Source organism: Nerophis ophidion, linkage group LG02 (assembly GCF_033978795.1).
Source record: "Nerophis ophidion isolate RoL-2023_Sa linkage group LG02, RoL_Noph_v1.0, whole genome shotgun sequence".
NCBI lineage: Eukaryota > Metazoa > Chordata > Actinopteri > Syngnathiformes > Syngnathidae > Nerophis > Nerophis ophidion.
The window spans coordinates 87,099,038-87,121,860 of NC_084612.1; the positions used below are offsets into that span (position 1 = coordinate 87,099,038).

Consider the following 22,823-nt stretch of genomic DNA (forward strand, 5'->3'; position numbering starts at 1 on the left):
ATGGGGATGGTTTAAATGCAGGGGGCACATTTCACCACACCTACTGAGTGTGTGTGTGTGTGTGTGTGTGTAAATTGTTGAGACTTGACGACTTTGTTGATAATTTCTTTTTTGGATTGGTTGTGTGTGTGTGTGTGTGTGTGTGTGTGTGTGTGTGTGTGTGTGTGTGTGTGTGTTGCCTTGAAAATAAGACTGTGGAGAGGCGGAGCTGACGGTCCGACGGCGGGACAGGGCACACTGGAGCCCTGCCCAAGATGGCGGCAAGGAGGCGGAGAATGCGGCTGAGCGTAGAGGCGGGGCGTGCCGGGAGCGACGCTGCAATCTAATTCAGGTGTGTGGATCGCGCACCGGCAGACGATTAACATTTCTCCTTACGCTGCATAAAAGGGGAGACGGAGGAGAGATCGGGGCAGAAGGAGGAGAGTCCGCAGCAGATGAGCGCAAGAGCGACAGAGAGAAGACGGCCACGACGAAAGCGACCGAAGAGCGAGCAGCAGAGGAGGAGCTGAAAAGCAACCCGGCAAGAGACAGCTTTATTTGAAAAAATAAAAAGAGTCAAACCTGCTCAAAGCAATGTCCTTCCTGAGTGGTCCATGGAACCCACACGACAACAGCAAGGAACAGTCACAAAGACTTTAAAACAGTTCTGACAGGTCTTAGTGTCACCCACACTGGTTTGAATGTAACTTAGATATTGGGTTTCACTATGTAAAGCGCTTTGAGTCACTAGAGAAAAAGCGCTATATAAATATATTTCACTTCACTTTTCATGGTCTAGCGTCAAAGTACATCTCTGACATGTTGAACTATTTTGGGCTCACAGAACTTCAGGGAGTGGTCTAAGTTGGTGCCCAGAGTCAGATTCTGCGTTTTATTTTTATTTGCCTAAAATCTAGAACAGTCTTACAGAAGATGTGACACTAAGCCTCAACGTTGGCAAAGTTCAAATCCAAAACAAAAACACTTTCTTTTGGATTTACACTTAGCTTAGTGGCCTTGTGGTTAGAGTGTCCGCCCTGAGACTGGGAGGTCGTGAGTTCAAACCCCGGCCGAGTCCCTTTGAGACACTCGTGATTTAGGGCTATACAAATAATTATTGATTGATTGGTGGATGGATACCAAAGACTACAAAAAATGGCACTCAGCATAAATGGTTATAATTGGGGGTTAATTCACCAAATGCTTCCCCGAGCGTGGCGCACGCTGCTGCTCACTGCTCCCCTCACCTCCCACGGGGTGAACATGGGGATGGTTTAGATGCAGGGGGTACATTTCACCACACCTAGTGTGTGTGTGTGTGTGTGTGTGTGTGTGTGTGTGTGTGTGTGTGTAAATTGTTGAGACTTGACGACTTTGTTGATAATTTCTTTTTTGGATTGGTTGTGTGTGTGTGTGTGTGTGTGTGTGCGTGTGTGTGTGTAAATTGTTGGGACTTGACAACTTTGTTGATAAATTATTTTTTGGATTGTATTTTTATTTGTTATTTTCCTTCTTTTAATTTTATGCATCATTAAAGCACTTTGAATGGCCTTGCGTATAAATTGAGCTGGATAAATAAACAAGCCTTGCCTTGTTCTGAGTACAAATTTTACAAATTGGAGATAGATTTTTAACAACTGTTTAATGCCATACATTTCAAAATCATATTTAAATACAAACAATTCTATTAATTTTTACATGAACAATTAACAAGCAGAATCAGTTCTACTCACCGTGTGTTCTCATGTGCCTCAACATTGATGAATAGAAACTAAAACTCGTGTTGCAGACTGAGCAGGAAAAAGGCTTTTCTCCGGTGTGCGTTATTGTGTGTTCTTTTAAATTCACCTTGCGGGTGAAACCTTTGCCGCAAACCGAACACACAAATGGTTTTTCCCCGGTGTGCGTTCTCATGTGCCTGAGCCACGATGAATGAACACTGAAACTCGTGTCGCAGACTGAGCAGGTAAAAGGTTTCTCACCCGTGTGCGTTCTCATGTGGTTAACCAACGTCGACTGGAATCGAAAACTGGAGTCGCAGACGGAACACGTGAAGGGCTTCTCTCCCGTGTGTGTTCTCGTGTGCGTCGTCAAATTCATCTTTCTGGAGAACCCTTTGCCACAGACCGAGCAGGTATACGCCTTTTCGCCGGTGTGCGTGATCATGTGCCTCATCATCGTCGATTGAAAACTGAACATCATGTCGCAGACTGAGCAAGAAAAGGTTTTTTGTCCGGTGTGTGTTTTGGCGTGTTCTATTAGGTGTTCCCTTCCAGAGAAGGTTTCTCCACAAGCTGAGCAGCCGAACGTTTTTTCTCCTGCGTGGATCGTCACGTGTCTCTTTAAAATCCTCTTCCTGTCAAAAATGTTGTCACATCGAGAGGATTTAAAGTCTGTCTCAACTTTAGAGTCCTCATCATCAGTGTCGGCCGAGTGTGATGTTGCGTCATCACCGTCCCACAGCGGCGCTAAGGGGCTGTCTGCTTCTGGACTTCTCTTCGCCTCGCTTTGAATGTCGTCGAGCTTGGACCACTGAGCTTCCTCGTCGTCATCTTCACTCTTCACGACTACACAAATCACGGGAAGCTTGCTGTTGTCGCCCTCTTCCTGAGTCCACGCTTGCTCCTCTTTTTCCTCTTTGATGCGAGGGGACTGTGGCTCCTTTCGCTCCCCTCTGGAACTCCCCTGAAGCTGTCGTGAGGGAAAATCTGCAGGAGACAAGAACACACACCGTAATTGCAGACAATAAGCGGCTCCTTTTTTCCTACACTTTGAACCCTGCGGCTTATAGAATAGAAAGAACTTTATTGTCATTATATTTGCATATAACGAAATTAAAGGCCTACTGAAATGAGATTTTCTTATTTAAACGGGGATAGCAGGTCCATTCTATGTGTCACACTTGATCATTTCGCGATATTGCCATATTTTTGCTGAAAGGATTTAGTAGAGAACATCGACGATAAAGTTTGCAACTTTTGGTCGCTAATAAAAAAGCCTTGCCTCTACCGGAAGTGGCAGATAATGTGCGCGTGACGTCACTGGTTGTGGAGCTCCTCACATCCTCACATTGTTTACAATCATGGCCACCAGCAGCTAGAGCGATTTGGACCGAGAAAGCGAAAATTTCCCCATTAATTTGAGCGAGGATGAAAGATTTGTGGATGAGGAAAGTGAGAGTGAAAAAACAAAAATTAAAAAACTAGACGGCAGAGCGATTCCGATGTTATTAGACAAATTTACTAGGATAATTCTGGAAAATCCCTTATCTTCTTATTGTGTTAATAGTGTTTTAGTGAGATTGTATGGTCGTACCTGTAGAACCTGAAAGTCGGAGGGGTGTGGCCACGGATGTGGTGACCGCCAGTGTCTCCGAGGGAAGCCACGTTTCTCGACGAGGCAAAGGCAGCTGGTGGGGCCGGGCTGAGATTTTTTTTTCCCCCCTCCTCCACGGTAGAAGCATGCGACGGTCGGGGGCGGCCAGTGGGAGGAGGCAAGAGATTCCGCAGCTGCCTCTTTGACAGGTGCAGTAGGAACAATGCAAGCTCTCCGCTCATGTCTACGGTGAGAGCCGACTTATTACCACCATTTTCTCACCGAAACCTGCCGGTTGACATACGGTAGGGAGCCATATTCGCTTGACTGCTCTGTTCCATAGTTAAGCTTCAACGTCATCTTTCGGGAATGTAAACAAGGAAACACCGGCTGTGTTTGTGTTACTAAAGGCAGCCGCAATACACCGCTTCCCACCTACAGCTTTCTTCTTTGACGTCTCCATTATTAATTGAACAAATTGCAAAAGATTCAGCAACACAGATGTCCATATCATGTGGAATTATGTGATGAAAAGAGACGACTTATAGCTGTGAACGGTGCTGGAACAAAATGTCCTCTACAATGCGTGACGTCACGCGCATGCTTCAACATACCGCAACATTTTAGCACGATACTTCCGCGCGAAATTTAAAATTGCAATTTAGTAAACTAAAAAGGCCGTATTGGCATGTGTTGCAATGTTAATATTTCATCATTGATATTCAAACTATCAGACTGCGTGGTCGGTAGTAGTGGGTTTTAGTAGGCCTTTAAGATGGTGCGGCAAATTTATGGATTTTTCTTTGCTGCGACCACAATAAAAAGATTTCCAGAAAAAACCCAAGTCAATACAATGAGAAAGTGTCTTATTATTTGTGCTATGGTGCCATCTTTTGGACGAGTTCGCTCACTGCAGTCCATCCATCCATTTACCGGTAGTGCTGGAGTGTAGTTCAGTCTTCTAGCTGTCCATACTGTTTCTACTCGTATGGATTCTTCAATCATCACGACAAGCAACGTTTCGACATTTTACAGTATAACTAAAACTGTTCATACTTACTAAAGCGGCCCATGTTTGATGTCTATCCTCTAAAGGCTTAGTGGCCACATGCGTGGACAGCAACTTTTAGCTCTTACTTCCAAAATTGTGTACACTACTGAATTGGGGTCTTATGGCCACTTATGTGGACACTTATACTGCCATCTGGTGGTGTCAGAAGAGTGTAACATACAATGGATATTGGGGGAAAAAAAGTACAAAAATGAGGATTAACATGTCACTGAACTTGAAGTACACGTTTGTGTACTTATGGACTTAGTGCATCATATCAAAAGATGATTCTTAGTTTTTACTCTAATTAGGGTCCAATAAGCCCGAATAGCAAAGAGAAATAAAAAAAAAGCAAGTAAACAAACAGCTTGGGCCTTAAGAGGCTATAGGAGTATTTTCATACTAATTTGTGCGTGCTATCATATCAACTAATAAACAAACACGTTTTTCGAGTGTCTGTGTTATTAATATTAACTTGCAGTGGCATTCTGTTTGTTTTGTTTCAGTTTCACAAATTTCTCAGAAAATACCCCAAAACGTCACAGTGGTGTTATTTAGTCTGTTTAGCCGATTGGAGAGCTAGTTTCTGCAGCTAGTGGGCCCATGACGATGGGATCTGTTTTGTTTGATCAGCCGTTTTACTGCCATGTTACAGGCACCGTTTGGAAACAATTAAGGAATGTGAATAAACATTTAGAGAATCCTTGTGTGTAAATAACTCATTTTGCAACATATGTTTCTGTTGCTTATAATCAGATGCGGCTAAAATATAGAAACATGTATTTTTTTCTCAAAAATTTAGTGGCTACGCTAATATATCGGTGCACTCTGTAGTCCGGAAAATACAATAGATTAGAAAAGCCAAGTCACATATTGTTGAGGCTCCAAATAGAAAACTGGTTCAAGCACTTATTTGTACCAAAGGTTCTGCAAAACTACCACGGGGAGGAAACATCACGCTTCAACACATCAGACCTCATCAGAAATCCTGCAAAGGACGCTTGCTGCAAAAGAAGGGGTCGCAAATACTGCCACAAAGAAAGGCTCTGGACTTGTTCTAGAGTTGTATGTTATACTTGTATTAATGTGGTACTAATGATTCAGGATAAAAGGTATTATGATGCCTTTGAAAAATACTGGTACTTTTTTTTTTTTATCATGAACGTTGCTCGTAATATGATCTGGATGAGGTGGGTTCGGGCATCTGGTCTGAATGCCACCCGAACGCCTCCCTAGGGAGGTGTTTAGGGCCACGGGGAACACCCAGGACACGTTGGGAAGACTATGTTATTGCGGCATGGCGTAGTGGGTAGAGCGGCTGTGCCAGAAACCTGAGGGTTGCAGGTTCGCTCCCCACTTATTGACATCCAAATCGCTGCGGTTGTGTCCTTGGGCAGGACACTTCACCCTTGCCCCCGGTGCCGCTCACACCGGTGAATGAATGATGAATGAATGATTGGTGGTGGTCGGAGGGGCAAAAGGCGCAAACTGGCAGCCACGCTTCCGTCAGTCTACCCCAGGGCAGCTGTGGCTACAGATGTAGCTTACCACCACCAGGTGTGAATGAATGATGGGTTCCCACTTCTCTGTGAGCGCTTTGAGTATCTAACAATAGAAAAGTGCGATACAAATCTATTCCATTATTATTTATTATTATTATTATTATTATGTCAATCAATCAATCAATGTTTATTTATATAGCCCCAAATCACAAATGTCTCAAAGGACTGCACAAATCATTACGACTACAACATCCTCGGAAGAACCCACAAAAGGGCAAGGAAAACTCACACCCAGTGGGCAGGGAGAATTCACATTCAGTGGGACGCCAGCGACAATGCTGACTATGAGAAACCTTGGAGAGGACCTCAGATGTGGGCAACCCCCCCCCTCTAGGGGACCGAAAGCAATGGATGTCGAGCGGGTCTAACATGATACTGTGAAAGTTCAATCCATAGTGGCTCCAAGACAGCAGTGAGAGTCCCGTCCACAGGAAACCATCTCAAGCGGATCAGCAGCGTAGAGATGTCCCCAACCGATACAGGCGAGCGGTCCATCCTGGGTCCCGACGAGCGGTCCATCCTGGGTCTCGACTCTGGACAGTCAGTACTTCATCCATGGTCATCGGACCGGACCCCCTCCACAAGGGAGGGGGGGACATAGGAGAAAGAAAAGAAGCGGCAGATCAACTGGTCTAAAAAGGAGGTCTATTTAAAGGCTACAGTATACAAATGAGTTTTAAGGTGAGACTTAAATGCTTCTACTGAGGTAGCATCTCGAACTGTTACCGGGAGGGCATTCCAGAGTACTGGAGCCCGAACGGAAAACGCTCTACAGCCCGCAGACTTTTTTTGAGCTCTAGGAATCACTAATAAGCCGGAGTCTTTTGAACGCAGATTTCTTGCCGGGACATATGGTACAATACAATCGGCAAGATAGGCTGGAGCTAGACCGTGTAGTATTTTATACGTAAGTAGTAAAACCTTAAAGTCACATCTTAAGTGCACAGGAAGCCAGTGCAGGTGAGCCAGTACAGGCGTAATATGATCAAACTTTCTTGTTCTTGTCAAAAGTCTAGCAGCCGCATTTTGTACCAACTGTAATCTTTTAATGCTAGACATTGGGAGACCCGAAAATAATACGTTACAGTAATCGAGTCTCTCTGGTCAACAAAAGCACCTTGAGGATTCTAGCGGGAACTCTCATTCAACCCTTCTTCGATTACGCTTGCACCTCCTGGTACCCCAGCACCTCCAAAACCCTCAAATCTAGACTCCAAACATCCCAGAATAAGCTAATCCGGTTACTTTTAGACCTCCACCCCAGATCACACCTCAATCCAACCCACTTCTCCAAAGTGGGCTGGCTCAGGGTGGAGGACAGAGTAAAACAACTTGCACTGAGCCTAGTCTATAAAATCCGCTACACCTCCTTGATACCGAAGTACATGTCAAATTACTTCCTTGATGTAAATGACCGCCATAACCACAACACCAGGGGGAGCTCCACAAATCATGTCAAACCCAGATTTCGATCTAACAAAGGTCTTAACTCATTCTCTTTCTATGCCACATCAATGTGGAATGCACTCCCAACAGGTATAAAAGTAAGTGCATCTCTATATTCCTTCAAAACTGCTCTAAAACAACACCTCCAGGCAACTTCAACACTTTACTAATACCCTCCTCCATTCACATCCCATCTCCCCGGATTATAAACAACTCAAATGTACTTCTAATGTATATACTTGTTCTTATGCTATCTGAACTCACTATGTTCTCTGCTGGCTGTACATATCCTACTAAATAAGACCTACACTGTTTCAATGTCCACATTTCTCTGTTGATGCAATTGTTGATGACTGAAGTTCTGATATCAACCAAAGCTCCTCATCCCACCCCCCGGATTGTAAATAATGTAAATAATTCAATGTACATACTATGATGATTAACTTGTGTGATGACTGTATTATGCTGATAGTATATATTTGTACCATGTATTGATTAACGTGGACCCCGACTTAAACAAGTTGAAAAACTTATTCGGGTGTTACCATTTAGTGGTCAATTGTACGGAATATGTACTGTACTGTGCAATCTACTAATAAAAGTATCAATCAATCAATCAAACTCCCGGCTGGCCTGGGAACGCCTCGGGATCCCCCGGGAAGAGCTGGACGAAGTGGCCGGGGAGAGGAGAGTCTGGGCTTCCCTGCTTAGGCTGCTGCCCCCGCGACCAAACCTCGGATAAGCAGAAGAAGATGGATGGACGTTTAATAACAAAAGGAGAACAAACCTGCTCTGTGTGACTCCATTTGATGCTCGTTCGCCTCTTCTGCTCTTCCTCCTCGTACTCCGCTATCGTTCTTTCGAACACTAATTAATCGCTGACTGGACACATTTTCCCACAATAACAACAAATAGAATGTGATGCTAACTTCCTCGTCTCCTCGTTGGCAGCTAACACTAAGGTAGCTCGAGGGAGCGACAGACGAGTTTATCCGTCGATAAAGGCGCTTCGATATGTTTTAAATAATACAACAGAATGGGGACAAATGTGCATCGGTTAAACAAGAAAACTGTACAAATGACGAGGATCAAGATATTTTAGAATAACTCCATCTTGGCTTTAACAGCGTTCCATAAATAGTACGGCAACTCCACTGGGACAAAATAATTCGTGCGATAAACTTTGCCCTGCAGAGAGAAACTTCAGTTTACCTCCTCGAAATACAACATTCCACTTGAGTTGTGAACAGCATACAATAAACCACATACATACACACAGTCACGAATAGAATATGCTTTTATTTGCAAAAAACTGACGACTTGGTGGTATCACGCCAAATTTCTTCCCCCCAACAAAATCCTTCCCCCCATTTACTTCTGGGGTCATGATTAATACAGACGTTTTATTAACGCTATATTATAAAAACATTACACTATATTATAAAAATACAGACGTTTTGTTAACGCTATATTATAAAAAATAAAATTAAAAAAACAATTTACAAATACAAGCTATGGGATGACGCATTTACTTCCGGGGTTACGTTTCCTCACGTTTCCTCTTAAGTCATCCCATAGCTTGTGTTTGTAAATTGTTTTTTTAATTTTTTTTATTGGTTTTTTTTATAATACAACGTTAACAAAACGTCTGTATTTTTATAATATAGCCTTATTTTTTTATAATATAGCGTTTAAAAAAAAACGTGTGTATAAACATGACCCCGGAAGTAAATGGGGGGAGGGTTTGTAGGGGGAAGAAATTTGGCATGACAGCGGCCCTCAACTTGCTTCCGCCCCTCATCCCCCCGCCAGAGCTAAAGTTGCCAGACGACCATTTCACTCGCTCCATGATAACTGAAAATAATTATATTGCATGATTAGTTCAATACATGGCTGCTAGCAAACACACGCAGGAACCGGTTGCATCCTGTCCTGCGATTTAAATTGTGCATTGTGTCACATGCCTGTTGTCATCACATTGTCCATCCATTTTCTACCGCTTATTCCCTTTTGGGGTCGCGGGGGGCGCTGGCGCCTATCTCAGCTACAATCGGGCGGAAGGCAGGGTACACCCTGGACAAGTCGCCACCTCATCGCAGGGCCAACACAGATAGACAGACAACATTCACACTCACATTCACACACTAGGGCCAATTCAGTGTTGCCAATCAACCTATCCCCAGGTGCATGTCTTTGGAGGTGGGAGGAAGCCGGAGTACCCGGAGGGAACCCACGCATTCACGGGGAGAACATGCAAACTCCACACAGAAAGATCCCGAGCCCGGGATTGAACCCAGGACTGCAGGACCTTCGTATTGTGAGGCAGACGCACTAACCCCTCTGCCACCGTGAAGCCCCATCACATTGTCATTCTTATTTTAACGGTATAGAACAGTGGTTCTCAACCTTTTTTCAGTATTGTACCATCTGTGGACATTTTTTTAATTCAAGTACCTCCTAGTCCGAGCAAAACATTTTTGGTTGAAAAAAAAAAGATAAAATAGTATAATACAGCACAATGTCATCAGTATCTGATTTATTAAATTGTATAACAGTGCAAAATATTGCTAATTTTAGTGGTCTTGCTTAAACTATTTGGGGGGGAAAAACAGATATAAAAACAATTAAAAACTTGTTGAAAAATAAACAAGTGATTCAATTATGAATACATATTTCTACACATAGAAGCAATCATCAACTTAAAGTGCCCTCTTTGGGGATTGCAATAGAGATCCACCTGGATTCATCAACTTCATTCTAAACATTTCTTCACAAAAAAAGAAATCTTTAACATCAATATTCAAGGAACATGTCCGCAAAAAAATCGAGCTGTCAACACTGACAACATTGTTGTATTTTTTTTTCACAGTTTATGAACTTACATTCATACTTTGTTGAATAATTATTCACTAAATATATTTATAAAGGATTTTTGAATTGTTGCTATTTTTAGAATATTAAAAAAAAAAAAAAATCTTACGTACCCCTTGGCATACCTTCAAGTACCCCCAGGGGTACGCGTACCCCCATTTGAGAACCACTGGTATAGAATACACCCTACACTACATGTGGTATTTTTTTATTGTTTCTTACCGTGGCAGATTTTTCGGAGGAACGTCAAAACTGGCCTGTAAAATACCGTGTTATTTAAATGCACTTATTTTAAGGTTCTAGTATTTAAATGCACTTATTTTAAGGTTCTAGTAAGGAAGTGTGTCGTTTCACATCTGGCAACGTTGTATCCGTCGGCTAAACCGTGGAGCGCCGATATTTACACGATTATTTTGTACTATTTTTGCTTTGTCGAACAGATAACAACTTTATAATTGTATGTAAATAGACACCGTTTCTAGAAAACCTTTTTGATGAGTATTGTTTATTGTAGGAGGCAACGATCCACCCACTCGCTCCAGATCTATGACGTCACTGAAACCTCTGAAGGTTGTTGGTAAGGCTGAGAAACAAGGTTTTGGAGATGTCCCCATTCACTATAGAAGAGATCACATTTTGTATTTTAATAAAGGACTGCAACATAGAAATTTTTTGTCAACATTATTATGCTCCAAGCAAAAAATTGCGATTGATTGATTGATTGATTCTTTGAATCTTTTATAGGTAGATTGCACATTACAGTACATATATTCCGTACAGTTGACCACTAAATGGTAACACCCGAATAAGTTTTTCAACTTGTTTAAGTTGGGGTCCACGTAAATAAATTTGTGGTAAATGTCTACATAAATGTAAATTCATGTCTGAATAAATGTCGATTTATGAAAGTAAGGCCAACATTTTCTAATTGGCTTAATGGCTTACAAATATCAATCAAATATTGGAGAATTATCAAGAGTACAAAGACCCATCCATCCATCCATCCATCCATCATCTTCCGCTTGTCCGAGGTCGGGTCACGGGGGCAACAGCCTAACCAGGGAAGCCCAGACTTCCCTATCTCCAGCCACTTCGTCTAGCTCTTCCCGGGGGATCCCGAGGCGTTGCCAGGCCTGCCGGGAGACATAGTCTTCCCAACGTGTCCTGGGTCTTCCCCGTGGCCTCCTACCAGCTGGACGTGCCCTAAACACCTCCCTAGGGAGGCGTTCGGGTGGCATCCTGACCAGATGCCCGAACCACCTCATCTGGCTCCTCTCGATGTGGAGGAGCAGCGGCTTTACTTTGAGTTCCTCCCGGATGACAGAGCTTCTCACCCTATCTCTAAGAGAGAGCCCCGCCACCCGGCGGAGGAAACTCATTTCGGCCGCTTGTACCCGTGATCTTATCCTTTCGGTCATGACCCAAAGCTCATGACCATAGGTGAGGATGGGAACGTAGATCTACCGGTAAATTGAGAGCTTTGCCTTCCGGCTCAGCTCCTTCTTCACCACAACGGATCGGTACAACGTCCGCATTACTGAAGACGCCGCACCGATCCTCCTGTCGATCTCACGATCCACTCTTCCCCCGCTTGTGAACAAGACTCCTAGGTACTTGAACTCCTCCACTTGGGGCAGGGTCTCCTCCCCAACCCGGAGATGGCACTCCACCCTTTTCCGGGCGAGAACCATGGACTTGGACTTGGAGGTGCTGATTCTCATTCCGGTCGCTTCACACTCGGCTGCGAACCGATCCAGTGAGAGCTGAAGATCCCGGCCAGATGAAGCCATCAGGACCACATCATCTGCAAAAAGCAGAGACCTAATCCCGTGGTCACCAAACCGGATCCCCTCAACGCCTTGGCTGCGCCTAGGAATTCTGTCCATAAAAGTTATGAACAGAATCGGTGACAAAGGACAGCCTTGGCGGAGTCCAACCTTCACTGGAAACGTGTTCGACTTACTGCCAGCAATGCGGACCAAGCTCTGGCACTGATCATACAGGGAGCGGACCGCCACAATAAGACAGTCCGGTACCCCATACTCTCTGAGCACTCCCCACAGGACTTCCCGAGGGACACGGTCGAATGCCTTCTCCAAGTCCACAAAGCACATGTAGACTGGTTGGGCAAACTCCCATGCACCCTCAAAAACCCTGCCGAGAGTATAGAGCTGGTCCACAGTTCCACGACCAGGACGAAAACCACACTGTTCCTCCTGAATCTGAGGTTCGACTATCCAGCGAAGCCTCCTCTCCAGTACACCTGAATCAACCTTACCGGGAAGGCTGAGGAGTGTGATCCCACGATAGTTGGAACACACCCTCCGGTCCCCCTTCTGAAAGAGAGGGACCACCACCCCGGTCTGCCAATCCAGAGGTACCGCCCCCGATGTCCACGCGATGCTGCAGAGTCTTGTCAACCAAGACAGCCCCACAGCATCCAGAGCCTTAAGGAACTCCGGGCGGATCTCATCCACCCCCGGGGCCTTGCCGCTGAGGAGCTTTTTAACTACCTCAGCGACCTCAGCCCCAGCCCTTCAATTGATATTTTTGTAAAAAAAAATAAAAAAATAAAACATTAAAAAATAAAGTGATTTCGGTAGCCCTTTTTGTCTTTTTTTATATTTCATTTTTATTTTTTAATAATATTTAATCATCTATCTGTATTATCTTTTGTTTTCTTTCCTTGTTTTTAAAGTGCCTTGACTGTTAAGTGAATTATAAATGTATGTTTGTTGTTCAATAAAAATAAAAATAAAAAATACAAAAATATATTGATGCTGTTGAATGTATATTATTTGGTTCATTTCGTTTTTATACAAAATGTGGTTAATATTATGAAATATATATTATTAGGATAATTCCGTATCTGGCTCCTAAAGCTAGTTTAGCATATTAGCTGCTAACAAAGATACTACGAAGGTTTGTCCACTTGGGGTTTCCGTACTACCACTTCCGGTAGAAATCCAACGCTACTGTGGCAGCATTAGCAATAATTTAAGTTCGCGAAACTGTGTGACTTAACTATTTACTATAAGCTTCATGCTTTGTTAACGGTGTTCATTATCATTACAACAATTTATTCGATACAAGCATATGCCTTAAAATGAAAGAAACCTCATTGTTTTGTGTTTTGCTCTGCTTTCTCAAGATAGCTTTGTCCGTTAGCTGCTAACAAAGAGAGGCGGAAGTTAGCATCACATTGTTGTTGTTGTGAAAATGTGTAAAGTTCAAATGCTGAGAGCGTTGGTGAACGAGCGGCTGACTGCTGCCGTGGAAGAAATATTTGTAGTGTTGGAAAAAACGATAGTGGAGTACGAGGAGGAACTTTGTCGGACGAAAGAGGAGAACGAGCGACAACGGCAACTACTGGACGCTGTTATCAGGCCTCAAACGGAGTCACGCACAGCAGGTTGGTTCTCTTCTTACTCTAACATCAATCAATCGAAGTTTTTTTATATAGCCCTAACTCACAAGTGTCCCAAAGGGCTGCACAAGCCACAACAACAACCTCGGCTCAGATCCCACATCAGGGCAAGGAAAAACTCAAACTAATGGGCTACAATGAGAAACCTTGGAGAGGACCGCAGATGTGGACCCCCCCCCCCCCACACACACACACACACAGATGTGCTACATATTAGCAGTAATGCTACTTCTGGTAGCAGCGCTTGTGCTCCACACTTGACAAATTAAAGTTGTCTATTCAACATCTTCCCGCTTGAAGCTGAACCACCGCTAGACGATGGACTCTCTGCTGTTTTTCTTGAGAATTAATTCTTCCTTCATTTGTTCCCAGATTCGCATCTTCTTTCTCTTGTATTACCACTCGCACGGCTTCGCTAGCATCACAGCTGACGTTATGTAAGAAGGTGCGCTTGTTTTAAGTCTCTGTGAGAAGGAGAGACAAGAAAGAGGGAGAGACGCATGCAGTTTAATGCCTGCAGCTAAAAACAACTGTGTGAGGACGTATACTCGAATATCACGATATAGTCATTTTCTAAATCACACAGAGACAAACCCGCTGTAGGAGCCTAAATACTGTTTAAGTTATTTTACATTTTATGGAAGGTGCTTTATGTTTATTCAGCCAAAAGGGGACTATTTACTTTATTTGCATGATAAGAAAATTTATATATTGAATGCGTAGAGTAATTATATAAATCTCACTTTAGGTGTAATTATTACATTTGTCAAAATTATTTGATGACGTAACTGTTTTAAGTGCATATATGGCGGAAGGATCTGTGTGGTAAGGGGGTTTTTGGACGCAAGGTGTCATGGGTAATTGCTGTCAGGTGCGGTGGAATCGAGCCACACAGTTTTTTGACCTCACTCATACTTATTCTCATTCATACTTTTTATAACTAGAACTGCAACAAATTCTCTTTATTTTGTCATTCATTTGTTCCCACATCGTGACTGTTTTATGTTTTGAATTATTAAGATCACAAGTAAACCATACAAACGAAGAAGAACGTCTGGAGTTTTGTTTTGTTGTTGCCGCAGCAAGCGGAGTGAATGTGATAGTAGAGGAGCGTCAAGCTTAAGGCTACTTTAGGGATCTACACCCGCGTTATATCGCGTATATCGATATATCGCCCAGCCCTACTGTGAACCCTGTCCGTTCCGGCGCTCAGTGTTAGCTCCGCAGCGCTGTCTCTTCATCTGCATCTCCTCCAGTCTCTCCGAACGGACTCTGGTGTGGCAGAGACCCAGCAGCTGGTCTCCATGGCCAAATATCCAGTAGTCCACAAAAAAAACAAAACACAGCAGAAGTCACTATCTGTAGTCCACGAAGGAGAAAGGGGCAGAGCAGAAAAGAGACTCAATCAATCAATCAATGTTTATTTATATAGCCCCAAATCACAAATGTCTCAAAGGACTGCACAAATCATTACGACTACAACATCCTCGGAAGAACCCACAAAAGGGCAAGGAAAACTCACACCCAGGGGGCAGGGAGAATTCACATTCAGTGGGACGCCAGTGACAATGCTGACTATGAGAAACCTTGGAGAGGACCTCAGATGTGGGCAACCCCCCCCCTCTAGGGGACCGAAAGCAATGGATGTCGAGCGGGTCTAACATGATACTGTGAAAGTTCAATCCATAGTGGCTCCAAGACAGCAGTGAGAGTCCCGTCCACAGGAAACCATCTCAAGCGGATCAGCAGCGTAGAGATGTCCCCAACCGATACAGGCGAGCGGTCCATCCTGGGTCCCGACGAGCGGTCCATCCTGGGTCTCGACTCTGGACAGTCAGTACTTCATCCATGGTCATCGGACCGGACCCCCTCCACAAGGGAGGGGGGGACATAGGAGAAAGAAAAGAAGCGGCAGATCAACTGGTCTAAAAAGGAGTTCTATTTAAAGGCTAGAGTATACAGATGAGTTTTAAGATGAGACTTAAATGCTTCTACTGAGGTAGCATCTCGAACTGTTACCGGGAGGGCATTCCAGAGTACTGGAGCCCGAACGGAAAACGCTCTATAGCCCGCAGACTTTTTTTGAGCTCTAGGAATCACTAATAAGCCGGAGTCTTTTGAACGCAGATTTCTTGCCGGGACATACGGTACAATACAATCGGCAAGATAGGCTGGAGCTAGACCGTGTAGTATTTTATACGTAAGTAGTAAAACCTTAAAGTCACATCTTAAGTGCACAGGAAGCCAGTGCAGGTGAGCCAGTACAGGCGTAATATGATCAAACTTTCTTGTTCTTGTCAAAAGTCTAGCAGCCGCATTTTGTACCAACTGTAATCTTTTAATGCTAGACATGGGGAGACCCGAAAATAATACGTTACAGTAATCGAGACGAGACGTAACAAACGCATGGATAATGATCTCGGCGTCTTTAGTGGACAAAATGGAGCGAATTTTAGCGATATTACGGAGATGAAAGAAGGACTGCAGGTCAACTGGTCTAAAAGTGGGCTCTATTTAAAGGCTAAACTAGTATACAAATTAATTTTGAGATGGGACTTAAATGCTTCTACTGAGGTAACAATTCGAACTGTTACCGGGATTAATATGTTATGTTATGTTATGTTTAATATAGTGTGTATGTATGGGCCCATTCTACAGGGTATTGAGATGCATCTAATGCAGTAGTTAGAGGGAAGGTTGCGTGTCTACTTCCCACCTGCTTGCTAAAATTTCGCTTACAGACACTGCCACTGGCTAGCCCTTGTGAACGGAGAAGCGGCTTTGTTTGCAGTCTTCTCCTGCTAGTACAAAGCCTCTCCTTCACCAAGACTCCCATCAGGCCTCCACGTGGCCACTGAGGATAACTAGGGCCCCGGGCAAACGTGGCAGAGGATCTCGGGAGCTGCAGTGGTCTCCAGAGGCGTGATTCTCTGTCCCACTTTGTGGACACGCCCTGGCATCACCCAACCTCTGCCCCCGCTGCCTTGTGGGTTAGTCTGGGAAGACAAAAGGCTAGGGGAGCACACCCTGAGAGAGAAGCAAGTGCTGGTAGGTGCACCAAAGGCGGTCCTCCAACAGACTGGAGCTCCGGCAGCCTCCTGCAGCTTTGAGGAGGTGCCGGTCATCCTGGGTTTCCCTTGCCACCGGACACAGCGAAGAAGTGACTAAGGCTGAAACAACATAGTCGACGTCATTGATGACGTAAATAGGTCAACGCCGTTTTTGTGCGTCGACGCCTCGCATATTTACGTCACACTACCATCATGGCGGAGCGCAAAGCAGACGATGCGAGCGGTGCGAGCGAGAGGAAAAAAAAGCACGCCAAAAGTCGTCAAAAGTGTGGGAGTATTTCAATAAACGGCCTAATAATGTTGTTGTATGCACACTGTGTCAAGCGGAAACGGCCTATCATAGCAGCACAACGGCTATGAACGAACATTGGAAAAGAAAACACCTGACAGCGTTCTTGCCATCACCATCAACTAGTCAATCGTCCGCATGAGTATACGTTGTCATCATTACACAAAAACATGTGTTTTTTTGTAGTTGCGTTGTAAATTCATAAACTAAAGCACCGTTTCGCTCTGAGAGGCGCGTTTGGCGTGCCTGTTCAGTGTTTACAAAGACGCGCTCCTCTTTAACGCTAACGTTAATTAGTTGTGCAAATACCTTTTACAACTTTAACAGTTTCATATAATATGTACAAACGAACAATTAACTTTCACTTTAATCATACTGTGTGAATTATATTTGTATAGCGCTTTTCTCTAGTGACTCAAAGCACTTTACATAGTGAAACCCATTATCTATGTTACATTTAAACGAGTGTGGGTGGCACTGGGAGCAGGTGGGTAAAGTGTCTTGCTCAAGGACACAACGGCAGTGACTAGGACGGCGGAAGCGGGAATCGAACCTGCAACCCTCAAGTTGCTGGCACGGCCACTCTACCAACCGAGCTATACCGCCCCATACTATCATTCTTGTGTTATTAAACCAATATAACAAGATAATGTGTGTAATTACTAGACACACTTCTTGGCTCAGATTCAAATGAACTGAGCAACAATGAGGAGGACAACAATGACAGTAATGATGCTGCAGCATCGCGTGGACATCGGGGGCGGTACCTCTGGATTGGCAGACCGGGGTGGTGGTTCCTCTCTTTCAGAAGGGGGACCGGAGGGTGTGTTCCAACTATCGTGGGATCACACTCCTCAGCCTTCCCGGTAAGGTTTATTCAGGTGTACTGGAGAGGAGGCTACGCCGGATAGTCGAACCTCGGATTCAGGAGGAACAGTGTGGTTTTCGTCCTGGTCGTGGAACTGTGGACCAGCTCTATACTTTCGGCAGGGTTCTTGAGGGTGCATGGGAGTTTGCCCAACCAGTCTACATGTGCTTTGTGGACTTGGAGAAGGCATTCGACCGTGTCCCTCGGGAAGTCCTGTGGGGAGTGCTCAGAGAGTATGGGGTATCGGACTGTCTTATTGTGGCAGTCCGCTCCCTGTATGATCAGTGTCAGAGCTTGGTCCGCATTGCCGGCAGTAAGTCGAACACATTTCCAGTGAGGGTTGGACTCCGCCAAGGCTGTCCTTTGTCACCGATTCTGTTCATAACTTTTATGGACAGAATTTCTAGGCGCAGTCAAGGCGTTGAGGGGTTCCGGTTTGGTGACCGCAGGATTAGGTCTCTGATTTTTGCAGATGATGTGGTCCTGATGGCTTCATCTGACCGGGATCTTCAGCTCTCGCTGGATCGTTTCGCAGCCGAGTGTGAAGCGACCGGAATGAGAATCAGCACCTCCAAGTCCGAGTCCATGGTTCTCGCCCGGAAAAGGGTGGAGTGCCATCTCCGGGTTGGGGAGGAGACCCTGCCCCAAGTGGAGGAGTTCAAGTACCTAGGAGTCTTGTTCACGAGTGAGGGAAGAGTGGATCGTGAGATCGACAGGCGGATCGGTGCGGCGTCTTCAGTAATGCGGACGTTGTACCGGTCCGTTGTGGTGAAGAAGGAGCTGAGCCGGAAGGTAAAGCTCTCAATTTACCGGTCGATCTACGTTCCCATCCTCACCTATGGTCATGAGCTTTGGGTCATGACCGAAAGGATAAGATCATGGGTACAAGCGGCCGAAATGAGTTTCTTCCGCCGTGTGGCGGGGCTCTCCCTTGGAGATAGGGTGAGAAGCTCTGCCATCCGGGAGGAACTCAAAGTAAAGCCGCTGCTCCTCCACATCGAGAGGAGCCAGATGAGGTGGTTCGGGCATCTGGTCAGGATGCCACCCGAACGCCTCCCTAGGGAGGTGTTTAGGGCACGTCCAACCGGTAGGAGGCCACGGGGAAGACCCAGGAGACGTTGGGAAGACTATGTCTCCCGGCTGGCCTGGGAACGCCTCGGGATCCCCCGGGAAGAGCTAGACGAAGTGGCTGGGGAGAGGGAAGTCTGGGTTTCCCTGCTTAGGCTGTTGCCCCCGCGACCCGACCTCGGATAAGCGGAAGATGATGGATGGAGTTAGTGTCTTATTTTGGAGAATCCCCCATTTCCAATAATGAAAACCAATTAAAATGGTGGAAAGAACATCGGGCAAGGTTTCCAAATCTGGCAATGCTGGCTCGGTCTTACCTTTCAGTTCCAGCCACATCGACCCCTTCTGAGCGCCTATTTTCAGCTGCTGGGAATATTGTAAACAAGAAAAGAACCAGCCTCACCTCAGAGCATGTGGACACGCTAACCTTTCTTCATTATAACTGTTAGTCACTCACTGGAATGAGTAGAATTGGTTATTGTGTACTGTGTTGGACTGGATGTTTATTTTGCACATTTTAAAAGCAATACTTAATGTTTGCAGTGCTCCAGAATATTTAGATTGGCACTTTTTTGTGTTGGATGTTTATCTTTACACATTTTAAAGCAAAATAAGCAATACTTAATAATAATAATAATAACGCAGTGGCGCAGTGGGAGAGTGGCCGTGCACAACCCGAGGGGCCTTGGTTCAACTCCCACCTAGTACCAACCTCGTCACGTCCGTTGTGTCCTGAGCAAGACACTTCACCCTTGCTCCTGATGGGTGCTGGTTGGCGCCTTGCATGGCAGCTCCCACCATCAGTGTGTGAATGTGTGTGTGAATGGGTAAATGTGGAAGTAGTGTCAAAGCGCTTTGAGTACCTTGAAGGTAGAAAAGCGCTATACAAGTACAACCCATTTATCATTTATTTATTTACTTTTACTTTTGTTGAAATGTTTACATTGTTGTTACAGAAAATTTCGTTGTGCACTCTTTTGTATTGGCTGTTATCTTTATTTTTGCACATTTTAAAGCAAAATAAGCAAGACTTTCACTTTTGAAATGCTTATACTATTGCAAATTAATAATTAATCTATAGATTAATCGATAGAAAAAAAATCGTTAGCTGAAGCCTTAGAAGATGACGTTGGAGTATGCGCGTCTCCCTCGTCGAAAAAGACCTCAATGGCGGAGTGGGCGGATGATGGTTGCATTGAAGCTCCACAACGGTCACAAAGGCGGAAGAAGGCTGCAGCAAAGATGGGCTCCCAAATGTCTTGGTCTCCATGCCATTGGACCCTGGCCTTCTCTTCGCCAAGGACAGTGTGGTGGTTGTCTGTGCACCAGTCTCCCCACTTTAACAAATTCCACGCACAGGCGTTCTCCTGAAGGCAATCCCACCAACAGGAGGACAATCTTACTCGTTTCGAGGGATCGCAGACGATGTTTAATAATGGTTATACTTAATCATTATTCATAACATAACCATGTGTAGCATTAAAAGATTACAGTTGGTACAAAATGCGGCTGCTAGACTTTTGACAAGAACAAGAAAGTTTGATCACATTACGCCTGTACTGGCTCACCTGCACTGGCTTCCTGTGCACTTAAGATGTGACTTTAAGGTTTTACTACTTACGTATAAAATACTACACGGTCTAGCTCCATCTTATCTTGCCGATTGTATTGTACCATATGTCCCGGCAAGAAATCTGCGTTCAAAGGACTCCGGCTTATTAGTGATTCCCAAAGCCCAAAAAAAGTCTGCGGGCTATAGAGCGTTTTCCGTTCGGGATCCAGTACTCTGGAATGCCCTCCCGGTAACAGTTCGCGATGCCACCTCAGTAGAAGCATTTAAGTCTCACCTTAAAACTCATTTGTATACTCTAGCCTTCAAATAGACTCCCTTTTTAGACCAGTTGATCTGCCGTTTCTTTTCTTTTTCTTCTATGTCCCACTCTCCCTTGTGGAGGGGGTCCGGTCCGATCCGGTGGCCATGTACTGCTCGCCTGTGTATCGGCTGGGGACATCTCTGCGCTGCTGATCCGCCTCCGCTTGGGATGGTTTCCTGCTGGTTCCGCTGTGAACGGGACTCTCGCTGCTGTGTTGGATCCACTTTGGACTGGACTCTCGCGACTGTGTTGGATCCATTGTGGATTGAACTTTCACAGTATCATGTTAGACCCGCTCGACATCCATTGCTTTCCTCCTCTCTAAGGTTCTCATAGTCATTATTGTCACCGACGTCCCACTGGGTCATTATTGTCACCGATGTCCCACTGGGTGTGAGTTTTCCTTGCCCTTATGTGGGCCTACCGAGGATGTCGTGGTGGTCTGTGCAGCCCTTTGAGACACTAGTGATTTAGGGCTATATAAGTAAACATTGATTGATTGATTGATAACATACTTCATCTGATTCTGAAATAGTTTTTCAAGGAAAAGTTGATATATTGCTGCAGGTTGTTTGTGTCCACTTGCAAGATAGTCCTATACCTGTGCCTGTTTGCAGCCACATTAATATGTGTCCTAAGCATGTGCATTTGTGTTCTTATGTCCTGCAGATGTCAGTGAGGACGATATTTCCTCCAAGCAGCAAAGATGCAGCTCCAGGATGGAGCAAGAGGAGCCACGGCCCTTTGGTTTTAAAGAGGAAGAGCAGATGTGGACTGAGGACCAGACTGACATCAGCAAGTTTCCAGTGACTTGTGTGATTGTGAAGAGTGAAGGTGATGAGACTGAAGCTCAGTGTAAACAGCTTGATCCCAGTCAAAGCGAGGAGAGGAGAAAATCGGAAGCAGACGGCCTCATAGCTCCGCTGTCAGCTGGTGACAACACAACGTCGCGCTCTCCTGACACGGATGATGAAGACTCTGTCGCTGACAAACATTTTAAATGCTCTCAATGTGACAAAATATTTGCCCACAGGAAGAATTTGCAAAGACACATGAGATGTCACAAAGGGGAAAAGCTCATTTCCTGCTCATTTTGCAACGAAAGTTTCGCTCAAAGGGAACATTGGATAGCGCACACAAAAAAACACGCTGGAGAAAAGCCATATTCATGTTCGGTCTGCAACATGACTTTTAGGTTTCAGTCCACATTCATCAACCACATGCGAACGCACACTGGCGAGAAACCGTTTAAATGCTCAGTCTGCAGCATGAGATTTAGTGTCCATTCATCATTGCTGAGACACATGAGGTCGCACACCGGCGAGAAGCCTTTCGTCTGCTTATTTTGCGGTAAAAAATTCCCCCGAAAAATGAGTTTAAAAGAGCACACACGGATACACACGGGAGAAAAACCCTTCTCCTGCTCGGTCTGCAACGCGAGCTTCCGATTTCAGTCAAAACTGGTAAACCACATGCGAACGCACACCGGCGAGAGACCGTTCGCCTGCTCGGTATGCGAGAAAACGTTCACTCAGAAGGAACATTTAAGGATACACATGGTAACGCACAGCGGAGAGAAAGCGTTTTCTTGCTCCGTTTGCGGCCAAAGATTCTCAGCAAAAAGCAGCCTGGTGACACACATGCGATCGCACACGGGTGAGAAACCATTCAGCTGCAATGTGTGCAATGAGAAGTTCTCTTATAAGTATCAGCTTTGCAAACACGTGTGTGTTGGGGAGAGCAGCGGAAATCAAGCATATTTTACTGAATAGATTGAACCTTTTTAGGCAGCTTGTGTCTTCTGTATGTTATAATTATGTATGTGTGCAACACTTTGTAACCAACTGAATCCCAGACCTGATATTCATTAAAATCTGTAAAGGTTGGTTTAGTCTTTTACATCAGCTGCACTGCCATGATGCTGGGTCATGTGGCCTGTTGGACATTGAATCAGTGACAATTAGACTAATCAATCAATCAATCAATGTTTACTTATATAGCC

At 44.9% G+C, this 22,823-nt stretch overlaps 3 protein-coding genes across 4 annotated transcripts in view; 1 reads left to right on the forward strand and 2 right to left on the reverse strand.

Moving 5' to 3' along the window:
* Positions 1 to 22,823, reverse strand: part of LOC133547611 (gastrula zinc finger protein XlCGF8.2DB-like) — a 215,746-nt gene that overhangs the window by 192,589 nt on the left and 334 nt on the right. The window lies entirely within an intron of this gene.
* On the reverse strand, positions 1,596 to 8,601 carry LOC133547689 (oocyte zinc finger protein XlCOF26-like). 2 transcript variants are annotated; one of them, XM_061893247.1, is made up of 2 exons: positions 3,295 to 3,494; positions 1,596 to 2,687 (listed from the first exon to the last, which is right to left on the reverse strand). In XM_061893247.1, exons 1-2 carry the CDS (start codon positions 3,440 to 3,442, stop codon positions 1,705 to 1,707), a joined length of 1,131 nt encoding a protein of 376 aa, XP_061749231.1. In that variant the 5' UTR covers positions 3,443 to 3,494; the 3' UTR covers positions 1,596 to 1,704. The 2 variants fall into 2 exon arrangements, with proteins under 2 accessions (XP_061749231.1, XP_061749236.1); XM_061893252.1 differs by lacking the exon at positions 3,295 to 3,494 and adding an exon at positions 8,141 to 8,601 and having other exon boundaries at positions 1,597 to 2,687.
* On the forward strand, positions 13,136 to 22,706 carry LOC133547661 (oocyte zinc finger protein XlCOF6.1-like). The gene is made up of 2 exons (XM_061893243.1): positions 13,136 to 13,636; positions 21,491 to 22,706. The coding sequence occupies exons 1-2, from the start codon at positions 13,444 to 13,446 to the stop codon at positions 22,591 to 22,593; spliced, it is 1,296 nt and encodes a 431-aa protein (XP_061749227.1). The 5' UTR covers positions 13,136 to 13,443; the 3' UTR covers positions 22,594 to 22,706.